Source organism: Cyrtonyx montezumae, unplaced genomic scaffold (assembly GCF_038088225.1).
Source record: "Cyrtonyx montezumae isolate F1298 unplaced genomic scaffold, pur_monq_1.0 scaffold_26, whole genome shotgun sequence".
In the NCBI taxonomy this organism is placed as follows: Eukaryota; Metazoa; Chordata; class Aves; order Galliformes; family Odontophoridae; genus Cyrtonyx; species Cyrtonyx montezumae.
Window position 1 is genome coordinate 2,596,545 of NW_027072003.1, and position 26,466 is coordinate 2,623,010.

At 56.5% G+C, this 26,466-nt stretch overlaps 2 protein-coding genes across 3 annotated transcripts; one reads left to right on the forward strand and one right to left on the reverse strand.

The window, feature by feature from the left end:
• Nucleotides 1–7,147: 7,147 nt before the first annotated feature.
• On the reverse strand, nucleotides 7,148–15,736 carry TAFA3 (TAFA chemokine like family member 3). 2 transcript variants are annotated; one of them, XM_065740423.1, is made up of 6 exons: nucleotides 15,609–15,736; nucleotides 12,392–12,468; nucleotides 12,084–12,199; nucleotides 8,702–8,851; nucleotides 7,992–8,116; nucleotides 7,148–7,410 (listed from the first exon to the last, which is right to left on the reverse strand). In XM_065740423.1, the coding sequence occupies exons 3-6, from the start codon at nucleotides 12,196–12,198 to the stop codon at nucleotides 7,399–7,401; spliced, it is 402 nt and encodes a 133-aa protein (XP_065596495.1). In that variant the 5' UTR covers nucleotide 12,199; nucleotides 12,392–12,468; nucleotides 15,609–15,736; the 3' UTR covers nucleotides 7,148–7,398. The 2 variants fall into 2 exon arrangements, with proteins under 2 accessions (XP_065596495.1, XP_065596494.1); XM_065740422.1 differs by having other exon boundaries at nucleotides 12,385–12,468.
• A 3,609-nt stretch (nucleotides 15,737–19,345) lies between these two features.
• Nucleotides 19,346–26,389, forward strand: PPM1J (protein phosphatase, Mg2+/Mn2+ dependent 1J). The gene is made up of 10 exons (XM_065740352.1): nucleotides 19,346–19,617; nucleotides 20,702–20,828; nucleotides 20,931–21,230; nucleotides 21,611–21,723; nucleotides 22,913–22,997; nucleotides 23,905–24,023; nucleotides 24,144–24,207; nucleotides 24,447–24,554; nucleotides 24,688–24,839; nucleotides 25,062–26,389. Exons 1-10 carry the CDS (start codon nucleotides 19,346–19,348, stop codon nucleotides 25,207–25,209), a joined length of 1,488 nt encoding a protein of 495 aa, XP_065596424.1. The 3' UTR covers nucleotides 25,210–26,389.
• The last annotated feature ends 77 nt before the right edge of the window (nucleotides 26,390–26,466 follow it).

Sequence of the window (26,466 nt, forward strand, 5' to 3'; positions counted from 1 at the left end):
GGAAGGGGGAAGGGGGAAGGGGGAAGGGGGAAGGGGGAAGGGGGAAGGGGGAAGGGGGAAGGGAAGAGGAAGGATAAAGGGAAGGGAAATGGGAAAGGGGAAAGAGAAAGGGGAAGTGGAAGGGGAAATGGAAAAGGGAAGGGGAAGAGGAAAGAAAATAATAATGTAAAGGAAAAGGAAAAGGGAAGAGGAAAAGGGAAGGGGAAGGAAGCAAGGCAGGGAGGCACCTCAAAATTATGCAGACTTTTCCCCTCAGCTTCTCTAAGGGCAAATCATAATGGAGCTGGAACGGAACCACACGTCCTGACAGCTTTCCTGCTGTGGTTCAGATGCGGATGAGATATGGAAATACATTTCCAGTCCTTGGATGTAACACTGCTGTGTGTGCAAACGGCAATTAAAACCCGCAGCCCGACTGCGTAAGTCCACCAGCAGCAGAATAACCGCAGCTGAAAGAGAAAACGAAAAGAAACTGCAGCTCATTTGCATTCTCTCGGCGTAATTTTGCTCAGGCTACAGTTGTTCTGAATGCAGTGTAACTCCCTGAGCCATCCCGGGGCCGCGCTGTGCTGTGCTGCTGGGGATGGAGATGCGCTCAGCGCGGTGCCCGCAGTGCTCGTGGCAGCGGCACTCCTACGGCTTCCGATAAATGAATGTAATTACCACCATCAGCATAATTGCCATCCAGCTCATGCAGCACTGCCTGCAGTGCTCTCCTACCTGCGACGCGGTGATGTTAATCCTGGAAATTCCCAGCAACGTTTGTGGGTGTTTTTTGGTTTTTTCCCTGACACAAACTGCCTGCTCTGGAGCTGTGCTCCCGAAGAGCGTAAAGGCGTTTTAGGTTAAAGTCACAAGTACTTTGTTCCACTTGCGTTAATTTCTTGATCTCAATTAACCAGAACCACCCTTCCCTCCCCCTGCCGCCCCCCAGCTCTGCTCCCCACAGCCACTGGGGGGGCACGGGGGCTGAGCTCAGCGCTGGAAATCAGCCTGACAGAGCCCCTCTGCCCCAGGGACCTGGCAAATCCCTTTTAATCCTTTTCTTAAACTCTTTCTTACAAGTGCTTACAGCGGAGTTTATCTTTCAGCTTTGGGTCTAATTTTGGTTTTCCAGATGAGTTTTGGTTTCACAATGACACCGAGCGCAAACGAGGGGAGCAGAGCTCAGAGCCCACACCTGCAGCAGCAGCTCAGAGCTCACAAACTGGGGCGTGGGGATGGGAGATGGGAAGGCAGCAGGGATGGCAGTGGGGTGAGGACTGGGGCTGGACTGGGAGTTGGGATGGCAGTAGGGATGGGTCAGGGCTGGCAGCGGGGATGGCAGCTCCGTGGCACTGTCAGGACACTGATACAGAGACCAACAGACACAAATAAATCACACACTCCTTTTCTTAAAGCAGGGGCTCGACCGCTGCTGCAAGTTGATTAGATTGTTCTGCTGCCAGCATCTTGTTATGCCCCAACTGAGGTGGCTTTGGGGTGGCTGCAGGTTACATAAAGGCACAGCCTGACTCACACCAATTAATCCCCACATCAGCAGCTCTGTTCCTGCCTCTTCCACACGCGGTTCTCTCATCAGCTCAGCCTGTTCCCATAGAAACTGAGCAGCATCACCACCGAAACACAGCACCTCTGTTTTTAGGAGTTATCTCTTGTTCTGCCCTAGGAGAGCATTCCTAGCTGCCACCCAGCTGCTGCCAGTGCTGGGGTTCGTGGAGCAATGCCTGGGGCAGCAGCAGCAGCGTGGGCCACGTGCATTCTGCTGAGCATCGTGTCCTCATGTCCCCATGGCAGCCCGTGCCCTGGCACACTGCTGGGTGTGGGTGGCTGCAGCCGTCCCCCCTGTACTGCTCAGCAGATTGCTAACCTGCAGCTTGTTCCCCCCTTGTTTTCCCCCTTGGTTTTCCATCAAAACGCCAATGTAAATATTTGCTGGCAACACTCCCACTCGGCTGGCAGTGCAGCTCTGCGCTCGGGGAAGTTCTTTAAAAGTCTCCTTGATGTATTCAAATCATCTCCCATGTATTCATTGGAGTCGCTGGGTTTTGCAGGAGTGAAGCTCCTGCACATATGGCTCTGCTTATGCAACCAGTTGATTAAATTTTACATTTCCGTGTGTGATTTACGGTGAATTGCCCACGGACTCATTAAAACTCCCCAACCTTTAAAAAATGTCCCGAATTCTCTCTTCCATGCATTTCGTATGGGACAAAAACAGGGCGATTCTGTACTCCAGAGGGAGTCCTGCCGATAAGAACACATTGCACTTATAGCAGCCTAGATGGAAAAATGGGATGAGGGATGGAAAATGTCCATTTAAAATCCCCCTAACATGCAGTGCAAGGAATCAGTCAGCGCCAACTCGACGTGCAAGAGTCGCTTTACTAAATCTAAATAGATGTGTCAGGCTCTGAGTGTACTGCACATTAAATAAAACCCAACTGCCCATCGGGTGCCCTGAGTGCTACCAGTGAGGGTGCACCCGTTGCCCATCGGCACAGCACCGGTGCTGCCTCACCCATCTCACTTCTTTCACCCTTCAGTTTCCTTTAGCCCCACTGAGCAGTTTGAGGCAGATATCCCCTAAGAGTATGTTCGTCCCGAAAGCTGTTTGCCAAGCACGGGTCTGATGTGCAATGAGCTGCTCAGATGCCTGATTTATAAGGCATGCGGAGTTTCTGACCAAAAAGAAATATGATGGATCTCTCAGGTGTCTCTCTGATTTATTGGCCGTAGGGCAATTTATAAGTCATGTCAGTAACTTCACCAGTAACACAATTAATTCTGAAGTTATCCCTGAGTTATCCCAGCTCGGTGTCACTCGACGGAGATGTGATGTGCTGAGTTATGGGCTGGCTCTGAACTATGACTGACTTTGGAATAAGTCACAGAGCTGAGCCATCAGTCAGGAGATGGATGGATGTGGGCTCACGCTGCGATGCCGGCACGTTGCCACACCAGATGCCCCGTGCTGAGTGCTGAGGTGTCCGACTGGTGTGCTCCTTTGGGAGCTCAGGCATTGATCCACCTGGCTGGCACACAGATCACAGCCCCGGAGCTGATTTAAGGCTGCACTGGTGAGGAGCGTGCTGCAGGGCTGCTGGGCGCCGGCATGGATCGGGGGCCATTAATTAACATGTCATTTACAGCCCCACCGGGTGACCCTGATTAAACTGCGTGATGGCAAACACTAATAAGAGAGATGATATCCCTGCGGGCAGCGAGTGCAGCACATTAACCTCCCAGTGAGGAGCTTCCCTGGGTCGCAGGGGCAGCAGCACGCCTGCCTGCTGCCTGCAGCCCTGCTGTCACTGCTGCTGTCACCACTGCGTGTCCGGGGGGACGTGGAGCAGTGCTGTGTGCTTTCTCACTGCGTGTATCTGTGCACAGCGTTGGCTGTGTATTCCCGGGAGGTGAGGAAGATGTCACGGGAGATGCGGTGACATCCGTAAACAGCAATCAAAATTCATTAAAACCGATGCAAACACTGATTAATGGAGGAGGAAAGCTGACTCCAAGTCTCATGGCCCTTCCTCCCCCCCCCCCACGTTGCAATGCTGAATGTGCTAGCAGGAAGGTATCTGCTCCCCTTCCCTGCACCATGGGCATGCTGCTGATAGGACAGAGCGGTGCCAGCTGAGCTCCAGCTCGTCCTGCTCTGGTACCATCCACTGCTTTCAATTTGTCTCCTTACAGCTGAATTAATCCCAGCAAAGCAGTGAAATCTTCACTCCCAATCCCACCACCTCCCTACCTGCACGCTGCCAACAGCTGCGTGCTCCAGACAGCGGCTGCACTCATTCACCCAGCGTTCTTCAGAGGAAAAGACAGAAGCAGTGAATTAATTTCAGGTGAACCCTGTGCAAACGCCATCGATTCCTGCAAACACAGCACCACTGCTGCTCACAACTCACTGGGACAGCACTGCACAGCCCCTCCTGACAGCGGCCCCGTGGCACCGTGCTGCTCCGACTGCACATCCGTCACAGGAATCGAGCAGCAATTCATCAAAGCCAGGGCCGTGCTCGATAACCACGGGGAGATGACTAATTAATTACTCAATAATGCATCCCCAGCTTCCCACTTGCCCAGGTGTGGCTGCACAGCCCCCAGTGCCGTGGGGCACAGCGTGAGCTCAGCCCCCCTGGGTCAGAACTGTGCTGCGATGTCACTGCTCCCCCCATCACCTCAGAACTGCTCATCAGAGATACAGCCAATTTGCTCCAACTTCTTCCTTAATGTTCCTGAAACAAAACGCTCCCTAATGCAATCCAAGAATAACCATCAGGGTAATGGGAAAATCTCCCTGCAAGACTGCGCTGCTACTTCTCGAATGGCCCAAAAGTGATAATTTGATTAATTAAATGGTCGGATTTACAGTCCCAAGGGGCCTTTCAACTCAGAATCAATCACTTTGTCTATTACTCAACGCCGAATTCACTGAATGCGCTGTTGAAGTCACTGAAAACTGCGTTAGCGATATTAAATAATTAGTAAGATTAATGCTACATAGCCTGGGCAGAAACCAGATTGATTAGTGCTAATTATCTCCTGCCCATTTAAATAATTTATCCCTGTTTTCCCACTTGGGAAGAGCCGGCGGTGCCCCATCCCCGCACAGCGGAGCTGGACAGCGCCTATTTGACCCATTATCAAACGACAGAATTTCTCAGTAATCCCCAACAGATGAGCATCCAAGAGGAGACCTATGGTCCGGGCTAATCCCTTTATCATGAAGTAATGCTACAGAAATCAAATACCGGCTGTAAGTCGGGAGATTAACGACAAGCTGGGAAAGGCACAAATTAAATTGCAATACTCCCTCATTGCTTTGCGCAAAGCCAACGGTGCCATTCCCACTCCGGCAGGAAAACAAGGTTAGAAATCACTTTATAAAAATGAAAATCTCCTTTAATCCCTGATTTGGTTGATGAGGAGTCCAGAGCAGGCTGTGTCCGGAGCGGGCTGTGCCCCATCCCCGCTGCCTTCACCTGGGGAGGGCACAGCTCTTCCACAAGGAGCAGAGGAGAGCGGTGCAAAGGAAAGGGCCGGCAGGGCTGCAGCAGTGGGTTGCACCCCACTTCTGCTTTTGTAGCTCAGAAACACCCAAATCAATAATTCATTCCCTTCCTTAGAACATCCCCACAAAGGCATGCCTCAATAAAGCATGAGGCCATACGGAGCAAACACGGGGCAGCAGCTCTGCCCACGACCCCGAGCTGAGCACCCCACGCACGGCCCGGCCGTCCCACTGCTCCTGCCCCACTGCTTCAGCACTCCCAAAGGAAGCATTGCAGCTGCACGGTGCATCTTCCCCCAGCACAGATCTTCAAAGCAGCACTAAACCAAACATCCTGACAGCAGCAAACCGAGTGACAGCAGCGGGGCGAAGGGGACAGCGGTTACTCCTCTTTTCCTGCTCCAAGGGAAAGAAATCCAATTAAGTCTGAAAGGCAGAAATCTAAAGCCACTAAACCAAAAACGCTCCTCCTGCCCTAAGGCTGCGGCACTCATCACCGCGAGGGACCACAGGTGGCAGCAGGAGGAGCAGCGAAACTTGGGGGGATCAGAGCTGGGGCAGAGCAGTGCCCACTGAGATGGGCTGACCCCGCTGGGATGCAGGGCAGCCCCCACTGCGGTGCCACGCAGCATCAGCCCGAGCAGCTCAGCACTGCTGTCAGGTGGTGCTGATTTATACCGCGGAAATAAACGACTCTGCTCTGCTATTTCACCTAATTTTGTCTCCCATTTCAATTTTCCATCTCTCAGCGTAACGCTGGATGGTTAATTATGTTTCCCTCTCAGATAATACACCCCCTTGCACCGCACGTCGTCGCTGCTCTAAGGGTCTCATTTTACCTTTCATTTCACCACCTAGCACAGCTCTAAATTTAATCAGCTTGTAATTTTTGGATATTTTATCCATTAGGCTTTTGTTATTGTGAAGTAAAATGGAATCCTTGTCTTTTAATTCGCTCTCTAATAATTCTCCACCAAACCTTAATACAAAGAGCTTTTTTCTTTCTGCCCCTGAAGACTAATTGAATGAGGCGTAATTACAATACCCGGGAGATGATATGGAAGCACCTGAACCGTGACAGCCTCCAGGGGTTGAGCCTGCTGTGGGGACCACACTGGGTGGGGATGGGGCTGTGCTGCAGCTCCTGGGTCCCCCCCTGAGAGCAGGAGGTGCAGCACCCACTGCTGGGAAGGGTTTGCTGCCAGGAGGAGCTGCCCACTGCCCAGATTTGTACACTGCTATGATGGCCCACAGCAGGGGGGTCAGTGCTCAGCACGCACGGGGGGGCTGTTTGTTCCCCAAACCATGATGTGTCCTGGATGCAAACCTCCACTGGACAATGGGGTGCAGACCACAGCCTGAGGGATTCCCCCCATCACCTTCGAGGTGTAAATCAGCCTTCCCTGGATTAAAACCCCCACTCTCATTCAGAACACCTCCCATGGTAGGGACTGAAGGCAAGCCCAAATCCTGCATGCTTCAAACCACAAAGGACTGAACGAAGCAAATTCATGTGCAGGGGAAGCGGTGCAGAAATGTCTCTCAGTTGAGAGCATCGGTGCTGTGAGGGTCCCTCAGCCCCATCACCCAGCACCAGCACTGCCCCCACCCCTCCGCTTCACAATGAAGAGATCCTCTGCAGAGATTAAATTGGATTTAATATTTCACAGTCTGCTATGTACATCGGTCTGCAGCAGTGTCACGTACCCCAGAACGGGAGCACCTCCGCGCTGGGACCACGGGCCCCCACCTCCCCTCCATCTGCAGAGCGGGGACACAGCGCATCTGGGGGCACGGTGCCCATTTCCTTAATGCCACATTCAGCCTGGGGCTGCGGACGGCAGCCTGCACGTTTCTGGCACTGGGATCACCCCCTTTTATTCTGAAAATCGACGTGAACACCAGCAGCAATTTGGTTGCCCGGGCTGGCACTGCAGGAACAGGCATTAAGCTCACCGCCTCATTAATGCAATTGTAAAGGAAGGAAGAAGCAGCAGTGTGCTCCGTGGAAATGTTTAGCCCGAGGAGGTGCCGGACCACCCCGGTACCACCTCTGTGAGCAGTGCTGTGCTGGGTCTGCTTCCAGGTGTGGGAGAGGGAGGCAGGAGGGGTCCCGGTCTTCGCTGTTTCAGCTGGGAATAAAGCCCTGTTGCCTGTCCATCTCCATAACTGCCAACAATGGAAGCATTTAATTTCAGAGGATGGGAAAAGGAGCCCGTTTCTTGGCTGCTGGGTGCATCACGGGGCAGCAGGGGTTGTGGAGCTGTAGGGCATTGCAGCAGCGGCCGCAGCAGTGCTGGCACCATCCCATCCCATCCTGGCAGCACTGTGATGTCATCAGGGCCGGATCCGGGCTGCAGGACCCCGTGGGGACGCTACCGGGTGACCTGCAGGAGAGTGAACGATGAGTGCCCAGCAGATGCAAACGTAACCTGCACCTCGCATCCCACGGGGTGGTTATTCCAGGATTGTTTAAGACCTCCTCTCTCTGGTGACTGTTCCCACTTTGGGGTCAGTCTGCACCGGGAGGATGAGGCAGCAGCTCTGGGAAAACCAAGTAATGCCCACCAAGAGCCACAGCCAGCGATGGGTGCCCAGGGCAGAGAGACCTTCTCAGACATCCACACACACACTTGAGCAGGAAAGGGCTTTGGGTGAAGCAAAATAATGGCAATAACAAGAAAACATCCCCACAAGACTTTTTTTAATGCGATAATTTTATGGCAGGGGATGCGGGGTGAGAAGAGCTACAGCACGAGGAATAATTACCCTCAACTGCATGAACAATGATTACAAAATTATGCAACTGATTAACCGTGACATATATGTAATTACTAATGTGTTTGATAAAATTTTAATTACACCTTGTTCTTTGGGGCGTTCAGCAAGCCATGAAAATAACAATCATGTGGTGCTCTGCCACTGATGGCCACGGGTGGGGGGTGGGGGGGGCTCGGGGCTGGCATACCTTGGTGGTCTTCACTTTGTTGCCGCTGCTGCAACTCCATCCTGAGAGGTCGGGCAGCACCTTGCACTCCTCCCCAGCAAGGCAGGGCTCCATCTGGCACCACCACTTCTGCAGCACGATGGAGGCTGGGGGAGAGCAGCCGTCAGCGGGGGGAGGGGGCCCACTGCTCCCAGTGCCCCCTGAGCATCCCACTGCCCAAAGCACAGCATCAGCCCCATCCCTTTAGGGCAGTGTACCTCTGCCCCAGGCCCCACTGCTAATGCAGAGCAACTACCATTCACTGCCCAGCTTTGTGAGACTCGTGTAACCCATGCCAACAGTGCAGATAATTAGAGGGGGCTTCCCTACCCTTGGGAAGGACAGCACAAAAGCCGTGTGGGTCAGCGAAAGCTTTCCCTGAGAATGAACCCTGGGCATTTCCTGGCACTGAGCACAAATGCACTGCAGGATGGGAATCAATAATGCACCGGCAGAGGCTCCCAGCTGCTCCTGGTGGCCCTACAGTAACAGCACGTGACATCAACTGATGAAATATATATGGGCCGAGCTGTGCTTAGTGCTCCTCGATGGTGACAGTGCTGCGTGGCCGGAGTCACGTCCCTGCCCCGGCTGCAGGCACACAGGGACCGATGCTGGGGAGCTCCAGAGTGGGGGTAGTGACCGTGGGGCATCCCCAGAACAAAACAGCTCCCTGCCCTGCAGGTACTCACCGTCCACGCAGGAGGGGGCTGCCCTCGTGGTGCCCGCCACCTGACCAGGGAAGCAGGAGCACTTCACGGTCTGGGAGCGCTCCTCTATCTTGTTCTTATTGCAGCACCTGTGTGCTGCGATGACCTCGCAGGTGCCGGGCTCCACGTGAGCTGCAGGAGAGAAGGAGCTGTGTGATGTGAGGACACGAGGCAGCTCAGCACCGGGCAGCACCTCCCCAGCTCACTGCCAGGGAAGTGCTGGGCTCTGCACCCGAGCTCCCAGCCCTGAAAGCTCTCACATCCATCACTGAGCACAATGAAGAGCTTTTGCCACAACGAAGCTGAGAGCCTTGCTGGAACAAACGAGCACAGTGGCTAACCACTGTCCTTGGGATGGAGGAGGGAGAGGCAGGAGTGTGCTCCCAGCCTGCAGAAACGTCACGGGGAGCAGCAGGAACCCCGGCTGCTCTGCTGCCCCCTCCCCCCAGCGCCATTAAAATATTAAGGAAGAAAGAAAACTAATGTGCTGGCTTATCACCGCTGGGATCTGGGTTCAGAAGCTAGTTAGCATCGCAAATCAATGCACTTCGCTGGGTAACGGCCCACGCAGGCACAATACAAATTAGCCAAACAGGGCTGGATAGACTTGATTCCCATGACCTGAGCACGACTGATTCCTGCAGGTCTTGTTTAATGAGCACCAGAGGAGCGGGCACGGAGCAGCGTGTTGGCATCACTGGGAACAGCCGTGGTTGTGCAGCTGCTGGGCAGTGAGGAGGGGAGAGAGGAAGAAGGGAGCTGCACTCCTGCAATGTGCACGCAGATCCGTGCACAGGGAAGGCATCCTGCACAATTATCTGCTGTTATTTATTGTTATTTCATGGTCATTTTCTTTTAATGAACCATCGTTTTCATTCCTGCCCATAATAATTACACAATTACCTATCCTGGAAGTATTTTGTAATAGCATCTCTGCCCATAAATTTAATCCTTCCTTTTAAATGCCATCATAATTCAGTTCTAATGACAATCTCCGCTGTTTCTGTACGCAGAAATTAAACACTTTGGTGAAAGCAAAAAGGAAAGCATCATGACAGGACAAACGTGACCACGATTTGCTTTGCTTTTACAGCTCGTGGGATTTTCCAGGCAGCACCGTACAAGCAGAGGTCCTGGAGTCTGACCGGTGGGGGAGGGCAACTGGGGGGCACACAGAGCCCCAGGGCAGCCCACAGAGGAGAGCAGAGGGTGAGTGCAGCAAACCCTGCGAGCCTGGGGCAGCTCCAGCACTGCTGGCACGGGGCTGCCTCCATTCAGCCAGCACTCCCCCAGCAGAGCCCTTTTAAGAAACTCTTATCTCACCGAACCATGAAGGCACAGTGAAAGCACGAGGCTTTTGAATCCCGCGGGTCAAAAATAAAACCAAAACGCCGTCCTGCTCTGGCTGACCTTTAAGCAAGCAGCAGAAAGGGGCTGTGGATGGCACAACCTGGAACGACACGCCTTGTCTCGAGGAGGAGCTTTGTGAATTGAAGTGTAACCTCCGGGCAATGCCAACGCTGGCAGCCCCGGGGCAGGGCAGGAGGGGGGGTGGGATGGGGTGGGGGGCACGCTGCCCACCCAGCAACAGCCCCACTGCTACCATGGCTTAAATAATTCAAGTCTTAAAAATCACTACTGCCTCAGGTGCATGCATTATTTAAAAGGGGTTTGGAGAGAAGTGCTTCTGTTTTTATTGCTCGTTATCACTGCGTGCTGGCTGGGGCTTTTTAGTACCTTGTCATATCGGAACTTAGCTCATCCTGTTCCCCTCTGCAGCACGAATGAGTGCACACACACACAGAACTGCTCACCCAGCTGCCAGCACCCAACGCTCACAAGCAGAAAGACAAAACCAAGGACTGCACTGAGAACTGCTGAAAATGTGATGGAGTGGAGACCCTCACTGCTGGCAGTGTGTCCCACTCAGCTGGCCAGGTCCTCCTCCTGCCCTGGCTGTGGGTGAAGGCAGAGATGGCACTGTGGCTGTCAGCATCTGAAGCTGCTCCATCCAGAGCTGCAGGGCTTGCTGCTCACACAGTGATGTGCACGTGGGGTTGAACTGCACCGAGGTTTCTCCTCCACCCCCAGATGACTTCATCTCCGCGTAGGATCTGTGTGGCTGCTTAAATCCGATGGCACACACTGGGACACACTGCTTCAACATCAGCATTCTCCAGGTGTGAGGTGAATGTGAGCGATTAGACCTGACTCCAAAGCCAGATGTTAAAATGCACTGTGTTCCTGGAAGGTTAACAGAGGATCTACGCATTCTCTCAAGAAATCCATGAGTTTGGAGGCTGTGAAATCCTGTGGCTGTGTTGTCACAATTGCATCTTCCCTTCTGCAGTTTTTCATCGTTAGGTGTCTAAATGCAGTGCTGTACTGCATGTGCCTGTCCCTCTGAGCATGCCATCTGCCAGCAGCAGTGATCCTGGCCCACACCTCCTGCTCAGCTCGGTGTGCAGCAGCACAACCACGGGCTTTCCAAGGGAAAATGTCATCGCCACTGAGAATGCAACCTTAGAAAAGGGCATTCCCTGCATAACCTTTACTAAAAGATGCCCTAAATGGAGCAAAAGCACGGGGTAGACAAGTGGAAAATGAATGCCACAAACCACAGACCGAAAATTCATGCCCAGGAAAGCAAGAAACAGCGCAAGCAGCAGAATTCCTACAGCACCCATAAGGGGTGTGCTGCAAGAAACCTCAACAACGCAGACACAGAGCAGGGTCAGACTTCTCAGCGTGTGCTCCCATCACGCCCTGCTCGCAGTGGATCAGCACTGTGCCTGAATAAGAAGCACAGATCTGGTCCTCTGTGGAGTGCAACCGCCAGCTCTGCCTGCGAGCGCAGGAACGCATCAGTGCTTCCACAGCTGCACTTCCACAGCTCAGCGAGTCGGGGCTGTGTTACCTCGGGGTATGGATGGCCATGCCCTCGGGCAGCAGTTTTTGCAACAGCTTTGCTTGGAGCCAGGTCAGGTCCCAGCGGGGTCTGCCAGCAGCCGGGGCCAGGAGACCATCCCCGAGGAGATGGAGGAGCTGTGCTTCCCCCTGCACCCGCTGCAGGTGGGAAGGGGCAGCTGGCAGCCCTGACTAGCTGGCTGATAGAGCCCCTCGGGAAGATGCGCTTCAGTTTTAAGCAATGAGGATGGGGATTATAAGGATTAGGAGTGCTTTAACTGTCAGGGAAAAACGACAGAAATAGGACGGGGTTAGGTGTGGGGTCAGGCATGGTATTTTCAGATTAACCCTTGGCTGCCTGCTCTCCCGGAGTCAGCCCTGAGGCACAGAGCACATCCAGGTTGTTCTGTACCATGAGCTCCCAGCAGCACAGGAGTGTGAAGCATCTCTTCCCTACCTGAATGGCTTCTGTGGTGGGTGGAGGCCAGCGTCAGCCTTCCCCATAGCGTGGTAAGGCAGAGAGTGAGCACTAAAACCCATCTGCTCAAGCTTTGCACGTCTCTTTCGCTCATTCTGCAAACAAGAACAAGAAGAGAGGCACAGATGGAGAGGGGCTGGGGATGCCCCAGGCGCACAGCCATGGGGTCAAGCCTTTCCCCAGGGCAGTGGGGGCACGGCGGGGATGCACCGGCCTCCCTTGGGCTTCATCTGCAGCAGGACAGCAAGAAACCTCAGCAGCAAAGAGGAGCACCGTTTACCTCTTACCGGGGCTTCCCGCTAACAGCCGTGCATCTGCCGACCACGGGTGTTGGGACCTTCACAGGCAGCAGACATCAGAGCATCTGAAAGGAGAGACACAGACAGCCCCCTGGGAATGCTGCTGGCACACCAAACCATGAGAAATCCATTTCCAGGCATTTCCACGTGCACCCAACACCTCCCCAGGGGTGAGGCATCAAACAGGGTCTGGAGCCAGTGAGTGCAACCCCATAGTGCTTCAGCACCAGCCCAGTGAGTAACTGATGGAGGCCAGGGATGAGCAGAACAACACTGGGGATCTCCCCAGCACCCCCCAGTGCTGGGAGGAGAGAGCTCCAATATCCAACAGCCCTCTAAAAGAGGATCCAGCTCCAGGCCAGGCTGTGACAGGTGTTCATCTCACAACACGCCAGCACAGAAAACACTGACATTTCTAATCAAAACGAAGCGAGGTGAGGTGGTAAAGGGCACTACTTGTTTAGAAACACTCCAAAACGAATCGGGCTCTTCTAAACTGACATTTCAAAACGGAAAGCGTTGCATTCCAAAACGCTGATTTAAGGTGATATGTTCCGTTTTGATTTTCCAACTTGGGGAGAAAAAACAAAACAGAAAATGTCACCAAAAAATGTTGATATTCTCCCGGAGAAAAGTGATCTCGGCACAAACATGTTTTATGCTAGAAAATAATTCAGAGGCCAAAAAGCTACTCCTTATGGAGGCAGTGGGACAGCGTGGATGTGCAGGTGATGCGGTCCCATTGCTGGATCTGTCCCTGCAGATCCTGTGCCTGCAGCCCAACGTGGTGCCTGGAACTGCTCTGAGGGGACTGTGCTGGCTGGGACACGTGCACGATGCTCACGCACAGCTCCCCTTAGGATAGAAAAACACAGCTTTGCAGAAATTGCTATTTTGACAGTTGCCAGCCTCCAACACTGCGAGACACCGACTGCAGATGTTCAGTCTGACAAAGTTTTTCAGCCCAGAATGTCATCTTGAAATGAAGAGTGATGTGGCGGCACATCAAAGCACGTAATTTTGATTGAAAACGTCAGTGTTTTCCGCTCTGTTCGGTTCGGAATTCTGTTCTATTTTTCGTTAACATTCTGCTAGCTGCTTTCCTCCCAGCCAGGACCTGCAGGAAGCACAGGGTGCCCGACCTGCTCTGCAGGCAGCCCTGGGGCACGGCTGTGTTGCTGCTCTCCCAGCCCTTTGCACGGTGGTTTTAATTTTTTAGCACATTTGTTAATCGCGGCATAGAGCTACGCAGGGGGAAGCGCTGGCAGACTGCACAGTGCTCCCTCACACGCAGCCTCGGGGACCTCAGCACTGATGCAGAGGGTGAGAGGTCCCAGATGTGAGGCTGGAGGCAGAGGTGGCACTGCAGCCAGGGCTGCTCCGGTGCTGGAGCACAGCTCACGGTGCTAATGAGGGGCTCTGCCGTGCCAAATTACGTGCTGAGCTCTGGAAGTCAGGAGTACTCCTTGCAAAGATCCTCATGAGCTGGATAATTACAGCCAGCAAATTTCCCCCCACTGACACCTCACCCCCCCCCCCCCAAAAAAAAAAAAAAGAAAAAAAGAAAGAGACATGGGAAGCTGGATGTGCACTGGCTGTCTGTGCTAACGAACGTTCCGTTGCAGCTCCAGCACCACCAACCCTTGTGCACACCCGGCCCAAGAGATGTGCCATTTGTTTGAAAGCTATTTTAGCACTCCTGCTATTTCAGCACACCTTGGAACTGCTCCGTTTTTGCTGGATGTAAGGAGAAGAGTGTGCTCTGGCTCCCCAGGGCTCTGCAGCAGTGGGCAGCCCTGCACTCAGCCCCGGGGTGGAAAGGGAACCCCAGCAGAGCCCAGCAGGCTCAGGAACCTCTCTGTGACCACTGCAGTTGTTACGCTGCCTATTGGAGGGGCAATCTGATTCTGAAGCTTCCTTGAAGCACCAAGTCAGGCATCTCAGCACAGAGCACAAATGGCAGCACCCTTTGTACTCACAGTTTTTGCTGGCTACACCCCAACTCCCTGCACAGCACTGATGATGCTTAATTAAAAGCGAGGGTGGGGAGTCAGAGCTATGAGGCTGCAGCTGCAGAGCTGGGGATGCACGCAGTGTGCTGCTGTGTTCACCTGGAGGGACATCATCAGGAGCTCTGTGCAGCAACTCTGGACCCTCCTGCACCGCTGCCCTCCGGAGCCAAACTGCAGAACTCTGGGCTGAGCTGAGCCCACCCATACGTTTCAGTTTTGCTCCAGCTCTGAGTGCACATGCAGCACTGCAGCTCACAGTGTCCCACAGCCCCAGCACGGAGGCAGCATGAGGCATGAGCTCACCGACCTGGCAGGGGGCACACACAGACGCAGAGTGCTGCTTCCCATAAACATACTCTCTCCTCTGTGCTGGTTGATCTTCAGCTCCTTCCTCACTCCTCCTGTGCCTGCAGCATTTTCTTACCAGCTCAAGTGAGCAAGAGAGTTTTGAAACTGAATTCAGCCCAAGCAGGGGCCTGATTGCTGCCCACTCACTTGGAGAATCCCACCTTCCTGCTGCTGCTGGCATCCTGAAGGTCAGCTCTGACCTCAGCCTCTTCGTGTGCCAGAAGTACGGCCACACATCATAGGTATGAGACCCAACCACGGTCAGGAGCAGCCAAGTGAGCCTCGGCAGCAGCGGGGGGAGCATCTCGAGGTCACCCAGGAGGTGTCACATTCCCCCGCGTGGGCTCTTTGTAGGAGCGTGTGGTCCCCTAGCGAGGACGGCATCTCGCAGAGCACGGGCGTCCTGCGAACCCACGGGCTCTCCCAGCCCTGGTGTCCCCGCATCACACGGACGGGGAGGGCATCTCCTCGCGCGGAGAAAAGGACCAACAGCATCAGGGTGCCGCGCTGCCTTCGGAGCCGCTTGGCTCCAGCGGACGGCAGCGCGGCACCCAGCACAGAGCGCACCGGGCCCCGGGTGGGTGGTCGGCACCGACCCGGGACACCGCGGACCGAAGCCCGACGCCCGCACCTCCAGGAACGGCCCCGCACGGCCCCGCCGGAGCGCCCCGGTTCCCCCGCAGCGCACGCCCCGCTCGGACAAACCGAGCACAGCGGCTCCTCCACCGGCCCCCGCGACGGCCCCGGCCTCGACGGCCCCGCAGCTCCGCCGCGCTCCTCTCCGAGGTCCTCTCCCGTCCCACCCCAACTTCGCAACCGACCGGGTCGGGCCGGACCGCAGGTACCTGCCGGTGCCGTCCGTGCGGGCCGGGGCCGTCGCTGCCCATGGCCGCCGTCCGTGCTGTCCGCAGGGTCAGCGCCTGCTCCGCGGCCCGCTGCGGCCGGGGGCCGGCTGGCATCGCCGAGCGGCGGCGCCGGCAGCGCTGGGCTCAGTGCGCTCCGCTCCGCGGTGCTGGGCGGCGGCGGGGTGCGGAGCCGGGCGGCCCCGGTGGTGCCCGCGCCGGCGCGAAGGGCCGCAGCGCCGCCTGCCGCCGCCTCCCGCTACCGGAGGAGCGGTCCCGGCCGCCCCCCCGGGCTCAGCCCCGGCTCCGCGCGGCTCTGCGGGAGTGGCCCCGGCCCGGTTGGCCCCGCTGCTGATCGCCGGGGGTGTCAGGAGCGGTCAGAGCGCGGGCTGGGCTCCCCGGCATCCCGCCCCCACTGAGTAAAAGAACGAAGCCAAACCCGTGGGATGGCCCCGGGATTGACCTGCAGAGCGCTGTGCGGACGCTCGGAACAAATCACAGCCCCTCAGTGCCTCCGCAGCACCGCTCCTGGTCCGACACCTCCAGCTTTTTCGCTAGGAAAGGCTGCAGGACAGCATCTTCACCGAGGCAGCTTCTCTCTTCCGCATGGACCCACAGCAGGAGCCCAGGCGCAGCCCTCTTTAATCTCGGTTTGATTTATTGCACGTCCAGTTCAGATCAGTGACAGCCCCGCTCAGAGGCTTAGCCCGGTCCCACGGCATCCCATCAGCTCCCGGGGCAGTGGGGACCCAGCCCTCTTCCATGGCCTGAGAGGAATCCTGAAACTGAGAGAGGACTCCTGGCTCAAACCCTTCCGAAGGATAGATCCCCTCTGCTATTTCACAAAGTGGAACTTTCTTTGCCCCTTTTTGAAAGGGAAAAATTGCATTACCACGTTAAATTGGTTAGATGTGGCTGCTCAAAAGAAAAGAGAAAAAAAAGCTCTACAAGATTAACCCAAACTCCAGTAATAAGATATTAAGGGCATACGAGCATTGTACTCCTCAGATCAGAGAGTAATGGGGAAATTAATGGAAAGAAATTAATAAGAAATGAAATCAACTCTGCTCTTTGTATTCATTAGGTACTTTGTCAGAGAGTCCACAAATCCAGGTCTCTGTTGCTGTAATAAGTAAATACAAACATATTGCTTTCCAGATCGCAAAGTTTTAATGGAAATTATCAAGCACAAATGCAATCAAAACCACCTTTCACATCAGCCAAGCTGCAATTAAATTAGGCCAGCCTATTCAACAAGGAAGCCTACAAAATCAAGCTCTTTATTGATGTAATGGCATTGAAATACAAACTCGCTGCTTTCCAGATCACAGCATTTCAATGCAGGGGAAGAATTAACACTTCAGCAGAACGGATTTCATTTGAATGCCGGTGGAGGAGAGCGGTCATTTCCCTTCTCTCCACTCCTCAGCAGACTCTGCATTGTCCTCAGTCCTGGCTCTGCCTCTTCCAGGAGTCCCTGACGTTCCTGTAGGGGAAGAGATGGGAAGGAACGAAGTTGAGTGCCCGTAACAAAGCCGGCAAAGGAAAGGAACTGCGCGAGAAAACCTTCCAGATGTAGCCCAGAGGAAATGATTTCCCCTTCAGCTGGAGGGCTGCTGCCATACCAGTGCAGGGTGAGGGGGTAAGGAGCGTTGGTGCAGAGCCCAGCAGCTGGCCTCCACCCTGAGCAGCACAGAGGTGGCATCTCTGCTCGAGGCCGAGCATCCCCTGCACCGAGCTGCAGCCGAGCCCTGGGGGCAGTGCAGACAAACAACAAAGATATGTGGCTGCAATCAGATCACCCCTTCAAAGGAATAACAATAAATACTGAGCTTCCCAATTACAGGGGACAGGCAAACCTTGGAAACCATTAAGAGCTGCTTCTTCTGTTGATGAATTAGCCGGAGTGCACAGAGCTATTTGCGGTGCTTCGCCGTATTACACTAATTATAAATTAATATATTGCTCATTATGGGGTAAAGCTGTGCAGTCAACGGATGTGCTGCTGCAAAGAGCTGATTTTAAAGCATCCTCTGGTACTTTTATGATCTAGATGTTACATACTGGCTTAAATGCCACCAGTGTTTTCTTCCACATTTTCTTACCAGAAAGCACGTTACAGCTCATGGAAATCTCCCCTCTGTGCCCTAAGCAATCACCCACCTTGGGGGGCCGGGGGGGGCAGTTTGGTTGTGCTGAAAGCAGTTTGTTACAGCTGGGGGTTGGAGAGGCTTACAGAGTGGGGAGCTGGGGTCATGGGGAGGAGCCGGGGTCAGCACTACAGAGGGGACACCTGAAGGTGATTCTGCACCCGGCAGCCCTGGCACGAACTTGAAGGGTGGGAAGGAAACGCGAGGACGGAGTAGGTGACATCCACAGCGGTCTCAGGGGCCTCCCTGCGTCACCCACCCGTGGGCTCGGCACACGCACCGGCAGTGCCAGGAAGGGAGTGTGGGGACGGCACGCCGGGAGGAAGCTTGCATTGAGCTTGAAGGGCGGACGTAATGGGAGGAAATGTCGCTCTCTTTCTTGGAAAACAGCTATTAGCGTCGCATTGTTCCAAGGAACGTTCTCGCAGCGCGTTTTTATGTCACACCATTCTTTCTGCGCGGGGACAGAAGTCACTCCGGATGCTGCCGTTTCCCTCTTTCCAAGGAACGCATCCTGCTGACTCAGCCGTGCTGGGGGGAAACCCCTGAGGACCCCCGGAGGAAACTGAGCTGGCGGGGAGGGCTCGGGAGGGTGGGGGGAGGAGGAAGGGGGCCGCGTCCCCCACCGCTGCGTGCAGCCTGTGCCGCCCCCTGGAGCCCGCTCCGCCTCGCAGAGATGGGAGCTCGGAGCAGGGGACGGGGGGATGGGAGCCGGGCAGCGGTGGGCAGAGGGCAGAAGGAGTCGGCAGCTGCAAAAAGCAGCCTGGGAAAGGGTACGTGCATTCAGACCTCGCCGAGACGCGCTGCTGAGCAGCTTGCCGCTCGGGAGGAAAAGAGTAATGCCATATCCATAGGATGTCCTCGGCAGTCTGCTCAGCGGACGAGGTTTAGCCAAGGACGCGGTGAAGCGCTCGGAGCTGTGAAGGTGACGATGAAGCGCAGATCCGTGCGGGGAGGATGCAAGCCGCTCCCTGGGGAGCAGAGCGCGCCGGGACACGCAGGACGGACTCAGTTCTACTTTCCACAGACAAACGCTGTATTTTTTCAGCAGTGTTTGTTGCCATAGGAACCCCGAGGCAGGAGGAGCCGAGGTCAGGCCCAGTGAGCAGTGCCGGCACATCGCCCTGGGGCGGCCGGATCCGCAAACCGAGCAGCGCTACCGCAGCTCCGGAGGCAGAAGGAGGTTCTGCTCTCAGTCCCGTGAGCTGCCCGCTCCTCCGCAGCCCGGCCGCTTATTAATAGCTCGGCGTGACCGCAGGGGGCTGGGTCTCACCGCTGAGCGTGACGAAGCACTGCCACGGCCGGCAGATGCTGGTTTATTGCAGGAGGCTCTGAAGGAGCTGGGGACCATCCCGCAGCCGGGGAGGATCCGTCCCGCAGAGCCGGCAGCGCTTCATGTGACCGCTGCCAGGACCTTATCTCCCGCCCCCCCCCCCCCAGCCGAGAGCTGAAGCTCACAGTTCCATCACCGCGAGCCCGGGGACCGCCGCCGCTTTCTGTCCCGGTGCGCGTCTCGCCCGGGGAGGCGGCCCCGGGGCGGGGCGGGGCCGGGGGAGGGGCTCGGCGCGGCTCGGCCCGGCTCGGCCCGGCATGCTGCTGCGGGTGCGCTCTGCGGTCTCGCACCTGGTTGCGGGGCTGGGCCCCGGGACGGGCGCGCAGCCCCCGGCCGAGCCCCGACGTGGCGGCGGTAGCAGCAGCGGGGCCGGGGGCGAGGAGGGGCCGCGGGTCGCGGCGTTCTGCCGTCCGGCCTTCCTCCAGCTGACGCCCGAGGAGCTGCGCCGTGCCGACGACCACGCGGGGCGGGCGGTGCAGAGCCCCCGCGACGGCCGCCGCCGTCTGCCCTGGAGCACGGGCTACGCCGAGTGAGCGGGGCCGGGCGGGGCGGGGGGCAGCGCAGTGCCCGTGGGGTGGAGGGGGGGCGGGGGGGGCTGCGGGGCGGCCGTGCGGGCCGGGAGAAACGAAAGTGGGTCGAGGCGGGGCTGAGCTGTGCGTCCCGGCTGCCTGCCCGCTCCCTGCCTGCCGGTGGCTCGGCTGTTGACGCTGTTCCCCATCCCCTGAGCGCTTGAAGCTGTTCCATTTTCTGCGCTTTTCTGCCCGCTGCTCCGCGGGGAAGCGATACTGAGGGGTGAGGGAACCGCTCCGCTCCAGTTCTCGCAGGACACGGGAGGAGGGAATTGAAGCTGTGCTGGGAACAGGACCTGCCCTGGTTTCCCCTTCGGGAGCTCGGTCTCTTCTTCTTTCGCTGCTTATGAGTTCCAGCCGTAGCTGAAGGCAGGTGGGGAAAGTCAGGAGCTGAAGGGCCCCTCTGCTGCTCTGTGCTCTGCTCCTGTAGCCCTGCATTGGTTGACCTTCCTGGGACCTCCTGAGATGTGTCTCCTTTAGGAGGTGCTGGGGGAGAGGCACCCTGCTCTCGTTCTTGCAGGTGCAGGCACCCTGCAGATACTGTGGGGGAGGAAGGAAAGCCACCCTGTGTTCAGCAGTGGGACTTCTCCTCTGTGTCCCAGGACTTCTTTCTGCAAACCACTTGGAAAGTCCACGCTGAGCTAGCTCGCTCAGTCATGCACATTTACAGCTTCCCTTCACGGGCAGGTTTTGCAATCCAGACCCGGTACCTGCTTTGTCAGCACAAGCTGTAAAAAGTTCATGTGAATCTTTTTGCTGGTTCCGTTTTTGGTCCCCTCCTGAGGGTTGCCTGCTCCCTCTGCAAGGTGCTGGTTTGGGATGGAGGCTGCACGCCCTGTGCAGTGTCTGTGTGCCCGGGCTGGGTGCATCGAGGCTGGGGTGGGTTTGAGGCAGTGGAGGGGATGGAGGAGTTAGGTGCTGCTGGGGTCACCTCTGTCACATCACTGCCAGCCCATCCCTGTGAGCTGGGGCTGGTGCTCTGCAGTGCCTCTGGGCAAGCCCTGATATTTCAACTGCACATAATGCTTTGTTCCCTCCCGGCAGGGTGATTAATGCTGGGAAGAGCCAACACAACGAGGACCAGGCGTGCTGTGAGGTGGTGTTTGTGGAGAGGAGGCCCAGCCCCAGGGGCCGCCTGCCCTGCAGGGATGGCAGTGGGGAGCCCGACAGGGTGAGGGCAGGTGGGAGGCTGCTCCCCTAGCAGCTGTAGCCCTCTGCTCCTGCCCCCCTGCTTCTATGCAGGCATCACTGAGCCTCCCATCTCTCCCCACAGGGCAGGAAGGGGTTTTATTTCCACTACTGGGCCCTGTTTGATGGACACGCGGGCAGCGGTGCTGCTGTCATGGCATCCAAGAGGCTGCACCTGCACATCTGCGAGCAGCTGCGGGACCTGGTGGACATCCTGCAGGACCCCTCCCCACCTCCCATCTGCCTGCAGCACGACGCCGAGCTGAGCCAGGCAGAGGACAACGGGGAGGTCCCCAGCGATGCTCTGCCACGCTTTCACCTGGAGAAGGCAGTTTCCCATGAGAGCCTGGTGATCGGTGCCATTGAGAACGCCTTCAAACACATGGTGAGCTGCAGCTGCTGACGGCAGCATTTGCTCTGCTCCTGTCCCCTCCGGCAGCACACAGGTCTGCGGTGACAGCTGCAGGGCAGCTCCAGCCCTTCTGCTCTGCCTCATTTGGAGGTCACAAAACACGCAGGCTTTGGTCTCTGTGTGTGAAGAGGGTTTCACTGAGCATTGTTCCAGCTGCTGCCTGCTCCGCAGCGCTGGGGAGGCTGTGTCCTGGGCTGCACACAGGACCTTGGGGGTGAGCAGGGCGATGTGCCCAGCCTCAGCTGGCAGCCAGGGTGCTGACGGGGCAGCACAGAGCTATTTCAGACTGCTTGGAGCTCTGCTTGCTGGCAGGGGCTGCCTCCTGCTCTGCTCACAGCTCTCTGTCTCTCTAGGACGAGCAGATCGAGCAGGAGCGGGCGTCCCAGCACATCTCTGGGGGTTGCTGTGCCCTTGCTGCTGTCTACCTCATGGGCAAGTTCTACGTGGCCAACGCTGGTGACAGCAGGTATGTACGGCCCCAGCCAGACCTGGTTTCCGTGCTGTGCTGTCTGTGTGTGCCTGAGGGAGCTGGAGATTTCCTTCCCCAGCTCTGGGACTTGCTCCCTGCCTTCCCAGCAGTGTCTGTGCTTCGCAGGTGGTCCTGAACTGCATGCAAGGGCCACACACTGGGGAATTAAAATTGCTCCCTCCCCCAGCAAAGCTGCTGAAGATGTGCGAGCATCAGTTTTAGGGCGCATTTTATACCAGCAGACATTTCTAGCTGAAGGATGTGCAAATCTTCATGCAGCAGCTGAGTGTGCTCCCTGAGGGAGCTCGGTGCCAAAGGACTTTGCCTGGCATAGATTTTCTTGGGTGCATTACTGAGTTGTGTGTAGGTGTGCTCATAGCCCACAGTGTCCGTCTGACACTCAGGGTGAAGCAGCTCTGAATGTGCTTCCAGACCTGGGGTGGAGGAGGTCCTGGTGCCTTTCCTCTGGGTGTGTGCAGGGGTTGGGGTGATGAGCAGGGACTACTGGGTGCCGTGCATCTGCTGAGGCATCATGGGGCTGCAGGTGCTCTGGTTCTGGGTGCTGTGATGTGATGGCAGCAGCAGCTGGTGGCCTGGGGTGAGGGGACTAAGAGTGCTGCTCTGCTTGCCCATGCAGTGCCCAGGAAGGCAGCATGCACGGGTACTGTGGCTGGAACCAGGCAGCCAGGAGAGAGTCTGCACTCCCTCCCTGGCACCAGACCCCACCAGAACTGGGCATACCTGAGCCCTGCATCACTGCAGGGGATCTGCAGCCCTCGTCAGGGCAGCAAGTGGGACAGGGGCACCAGAGGTGTCAAGAGATCCTCAGTCCCCTGGGACCTCCAGTTACATCTCATAAGCAGGCATTTTTTAACCCATCACAAGCTCAGCCTTCCTGCAGTGAGCTCACTCCCACTTCTGGGCACGTGCACCCGTGTCCTGCTGCTGGCGACTTCTGCCTGAGCTGCGTGTGATGGAGGCTTAGTAACCTTTATGCTGCTCCTCTTCTTATCATATCCTTTCCTTTGCTTTGCTCTCCATCTGCCCCATGCTTCTCTTCCATTTCCCTGTGCTCCCTCCCCTGCCCTGGGTGCTGGGCTCGGCTGAGCCGGCGCTGTCCCTGCAGCTGATGGGCAGCGGGGAGAGGAATTCTCCTCTAACCTCATCCTTCCATGTTTCATTGCAGGGCCATTATCATCCGTAACGGGGAAATCATTCCAATGTCCAGGGAGTTTACTCCAGAGACAGAGAGGCAGAGGCTGCAGTTCTTAGTAAGGAAGACCTTTCTTCTAACCTCATTCCTGCTCACCCACCTCCTGGGCCCTGGCTGGAGCTGCCCTGCTCTCTGCTGTGCAGCACAGAGCACCTGGCAGTGCTGGGGAGTGCTTCTGTGCCCTTCACTCTGTGTCCCCTCGTGCATTCATGGGGACCCTGTGCTCAGCACTGGTTTCTCACCCAGTGCTCCCAGGGGGAGCTGCAGGGTGTGGGCAGATTGCTGGCTTTCTTCCTGAGAGCTCCCTGTCCCGCTTGCCCTGGGCAGACCTCTCTGTGCTGTGCAATGAGACTTGTTAAGGTTCTGAGGGCCTCTCTGACAGCAGCACGGAGGAGGAGGTGTTTGTGTTAGAGGAGGTCCTGCTGGATGGGATTTCCTGGCTTGCAGCATATCTGGGAGGGCACTGTGGTACTTTTTCTCATGTCTGTGTTTGAATGACTTGAAGGGAAGAAGTTGATGTGAGCAAGATCCTCCCCAGCTGCGATGCATGCATGGGCAGAGGGCCAGGCTGTGCTAGCTCCACTGCAGTGGCTGTGCCGTGGCCATGGCCCTCTGTGCCTCGGCACCAACTCTGCCACAACTCGAAGGCTCCTCTCCTTCCTCTCAGCTGCTCGCACTTCCCAGCGCTGTCTCAATCTTGGCTGTGCTTGGGGGAAGCTCTGGGGCTGCTGGGGGTGGTGTGGGGCATGGGGTGTGGGTGAGGTCTGTGGGGCTCCAGCTCCAGGAGCAGCGTGCTGGCAGCTCTGCACAGGGTGACGATGCCTGTAGGGATGCTGGCAGTCACTCAGCCATGTCCTGGGGCCATGTGCTCTGTGCTGCTGCTTATCCCTGACCACAGACAGGGTGCATGCTTGGTTAGGAGGCAGCAACCTGTGTGCCTGAGTGTGCTCTGTCCCTTCTTGCAGGCGTTCCTGAGACCTGAGCTGCTGGGAAAGGAGTTCACACACCTCGAGTTCCCCCGCAGGATCCATCCCAAGGAGCTGGGGAAGAAGATGCTGTACAGAGACCAGAGCATGAATGGCTGGTACTGTGCTGCCTGGGGCTGCTGCTGCGTGTGGCCACGGCTCCAGCCCCCTCCCCACGTACCGAAGGGGTCGCATCCCTGGGCGCTGGCCAACTGGTTGCCTCTGCTTGTTTCAACCAGGGCTTATAAAAAGATTGAAGAGGACGACCTGAAGTTTCCACTTATCTATGGGGAAGGCAAAAAGGTGCAGTGCTGGGATGTGAGGGGTGGGGTCCCTGCTGCCCTGGGAGGAAGAGGTCTGGTGACATTGCAGCAAGGGTCCTGGCACCGTGCAGGGGTCGCTCCCTGTCTACCTTTGCTGAACTGGGGGTCTCAGCCTATTTTTTGTTGTCTTGGTGCCAATACCATGTGTGTCATCTCTCGTGGGAGCAGAGGTGGAGTTTAAGTAGCTTAAAGCTTGCTTTTGGTTTTGCCTTTCTCCAGGCTCGGGTGATGGCCACTATTGGAGTGACACGGGGCCTAGGAGACCATGACCTCAAGGTGTTCAGCTCCAACATCCACATCAAGCCTTTCCTGTCCTGCTTCCCAGAGGTGAGCAAGCCCGAGGGTTCCTGCGATAGCTGGAATTGGTTGGGATGACCTCAGAGCACGCTCAGAGTACCTGGCAGTGTTGGGTGTCCACAAACACACTCTCACTCTCATGTCCTGCCCCACTGTTTCCCAGGTCAGGGTGTATGACCTCACACAGTACGAGCACTGCCCTGATGATGTCCTGGTCCTGGGCACTGATGGGCTCTGGGATGTCACCAACGACAAGGAGGTGGCCAGCGTGGTGATGGAGGTGCTGACGAGCTATGAGCCCAACGACCCATGCAGGTGAGGGGGAGACAGACAGGTCTCTGCACCATAACATCTTGGAGCAGCACTGTGGCCACGTATCCCTCCTACACAGTGCTTCTCTGTATGAACGTATCTGAGCTCTCTGTGTGCCCCTTCCCTGCCCCTCTTGTTCCCCCAGCTTCCCCCTCCTCCCGGGGACAGCAGTGTGATGCAGCACACTGCCTGCTGGGCTGGGGCTGACTGCTGTGCTCTGCCCAGGTACACCGTGGTGGCCCAGGAGCTGGTGGTGCGCTCCAGGGGTGTCCTGAAGGAGCGGGGCTGGCGGCTGCCCAATGACAAGCTGGGCTCTGGCGATGATATCTCCGTGTTCGTGATCCCCCTGGGTGGTCCTGGCAACTACATGTGATAACGTGACGGTGCTGGGCAGAGGGGTCACGCTGCCTGGATGGCTGTGAGCAGGATGCTGGTGCTGCCCAGGGCACCGTTCACTCCAGCACTTCTTCCCGAGCTGACCACAAGAAGAATGAGGAGCTCAGAGCCTCCTGCCCGAAGCACCCCCTCACCTGCATCCCAGCCCACTGTAGAGATGGAAGGACTGAGCAGAGACAGGACACAAGGGATGATTTTCTTGGTTGCTGTGAAAAGCCTCAGTGCTTCTTGGCTTCTCGGTGCACGCTCAGCACCTTGCCCTGGCCCAGGTGTGCTGGCTGCAGCCCTGTGACTGGGATCTGAGTGCCTGGACCCGGTGAAGCCTGTGCTTGCTGCTGCTGTCACCTCCCTCTCTTGCCCTACGACATTTGCACCATGGACACTGAAGCTACTGCCCTGGGATGGGTGTGGAGTGAGGTCCTGCTGGCAGCAGGGCAGTGCCCATCCCGGCTGCAGGTGCTGTGAGCCCCAGGGATGCCCCAGTCCTGTGCTCACCGTCTTTGGCTCCTGGGCCCCATCCCCAGCTGGGCACACTGCCTTGGTCTCAGGTTTCGGAGGACGTGACAGGGCTCAGTCACAGAGCACCTGGGAGGAAATGAGCTGTTGCAGTCTCACGGTGTTTGCCAGCTCCTGGCTGTGCCATGGGCTCTGCCTACCACCTCTCTTCATGCCTTGGATCACCGCCGTGTTTCTAGAGCCAATTATTTATTATTAACTGGAGAGCTGAGCTGGAAAGTGTCTAAATTCCTTCTTGGTGTGAGGTGGCAGTCGGTATGAATATAGGTCTGTTATTTCTGAGCAGTTCTAATTTGGCAACTGCTGAGCAGCAGTTACAGAGCAGCCCTGTTCAGCCAAGCTTAACAGCTTAAAGTGCTGCATGGATCTGCTTAGCTGGGGGCTGGAAGCCCACAATAAAAGCAGCTTGGTTGTGGCTGGGAAATGGAGTGGGCTGGCTTTTCCCTCGACTCGGAGCTGGTTCTGAGCAGGGTTGTAGCTGCAGTTGTTCTCCCTGCAGTATTGCATTTTGCATCTGCCATACCTCTGACCTGGGACATGATGAGTTTCCTGCACCTCTGCAGCGTTTGCACCCTGCTGAAGCACGAAGGCAGCGTGGCCGTGGGGACAGCAGAGTCCTGTGCTGCGCCCTGGGGACGCACCGTGGCTGTGGCCTTTGGGCCGTGTTGGCCTCTGCAATCAGCGAGATGTAAATAAATGTGCTTAGTAGGAAGTGAAA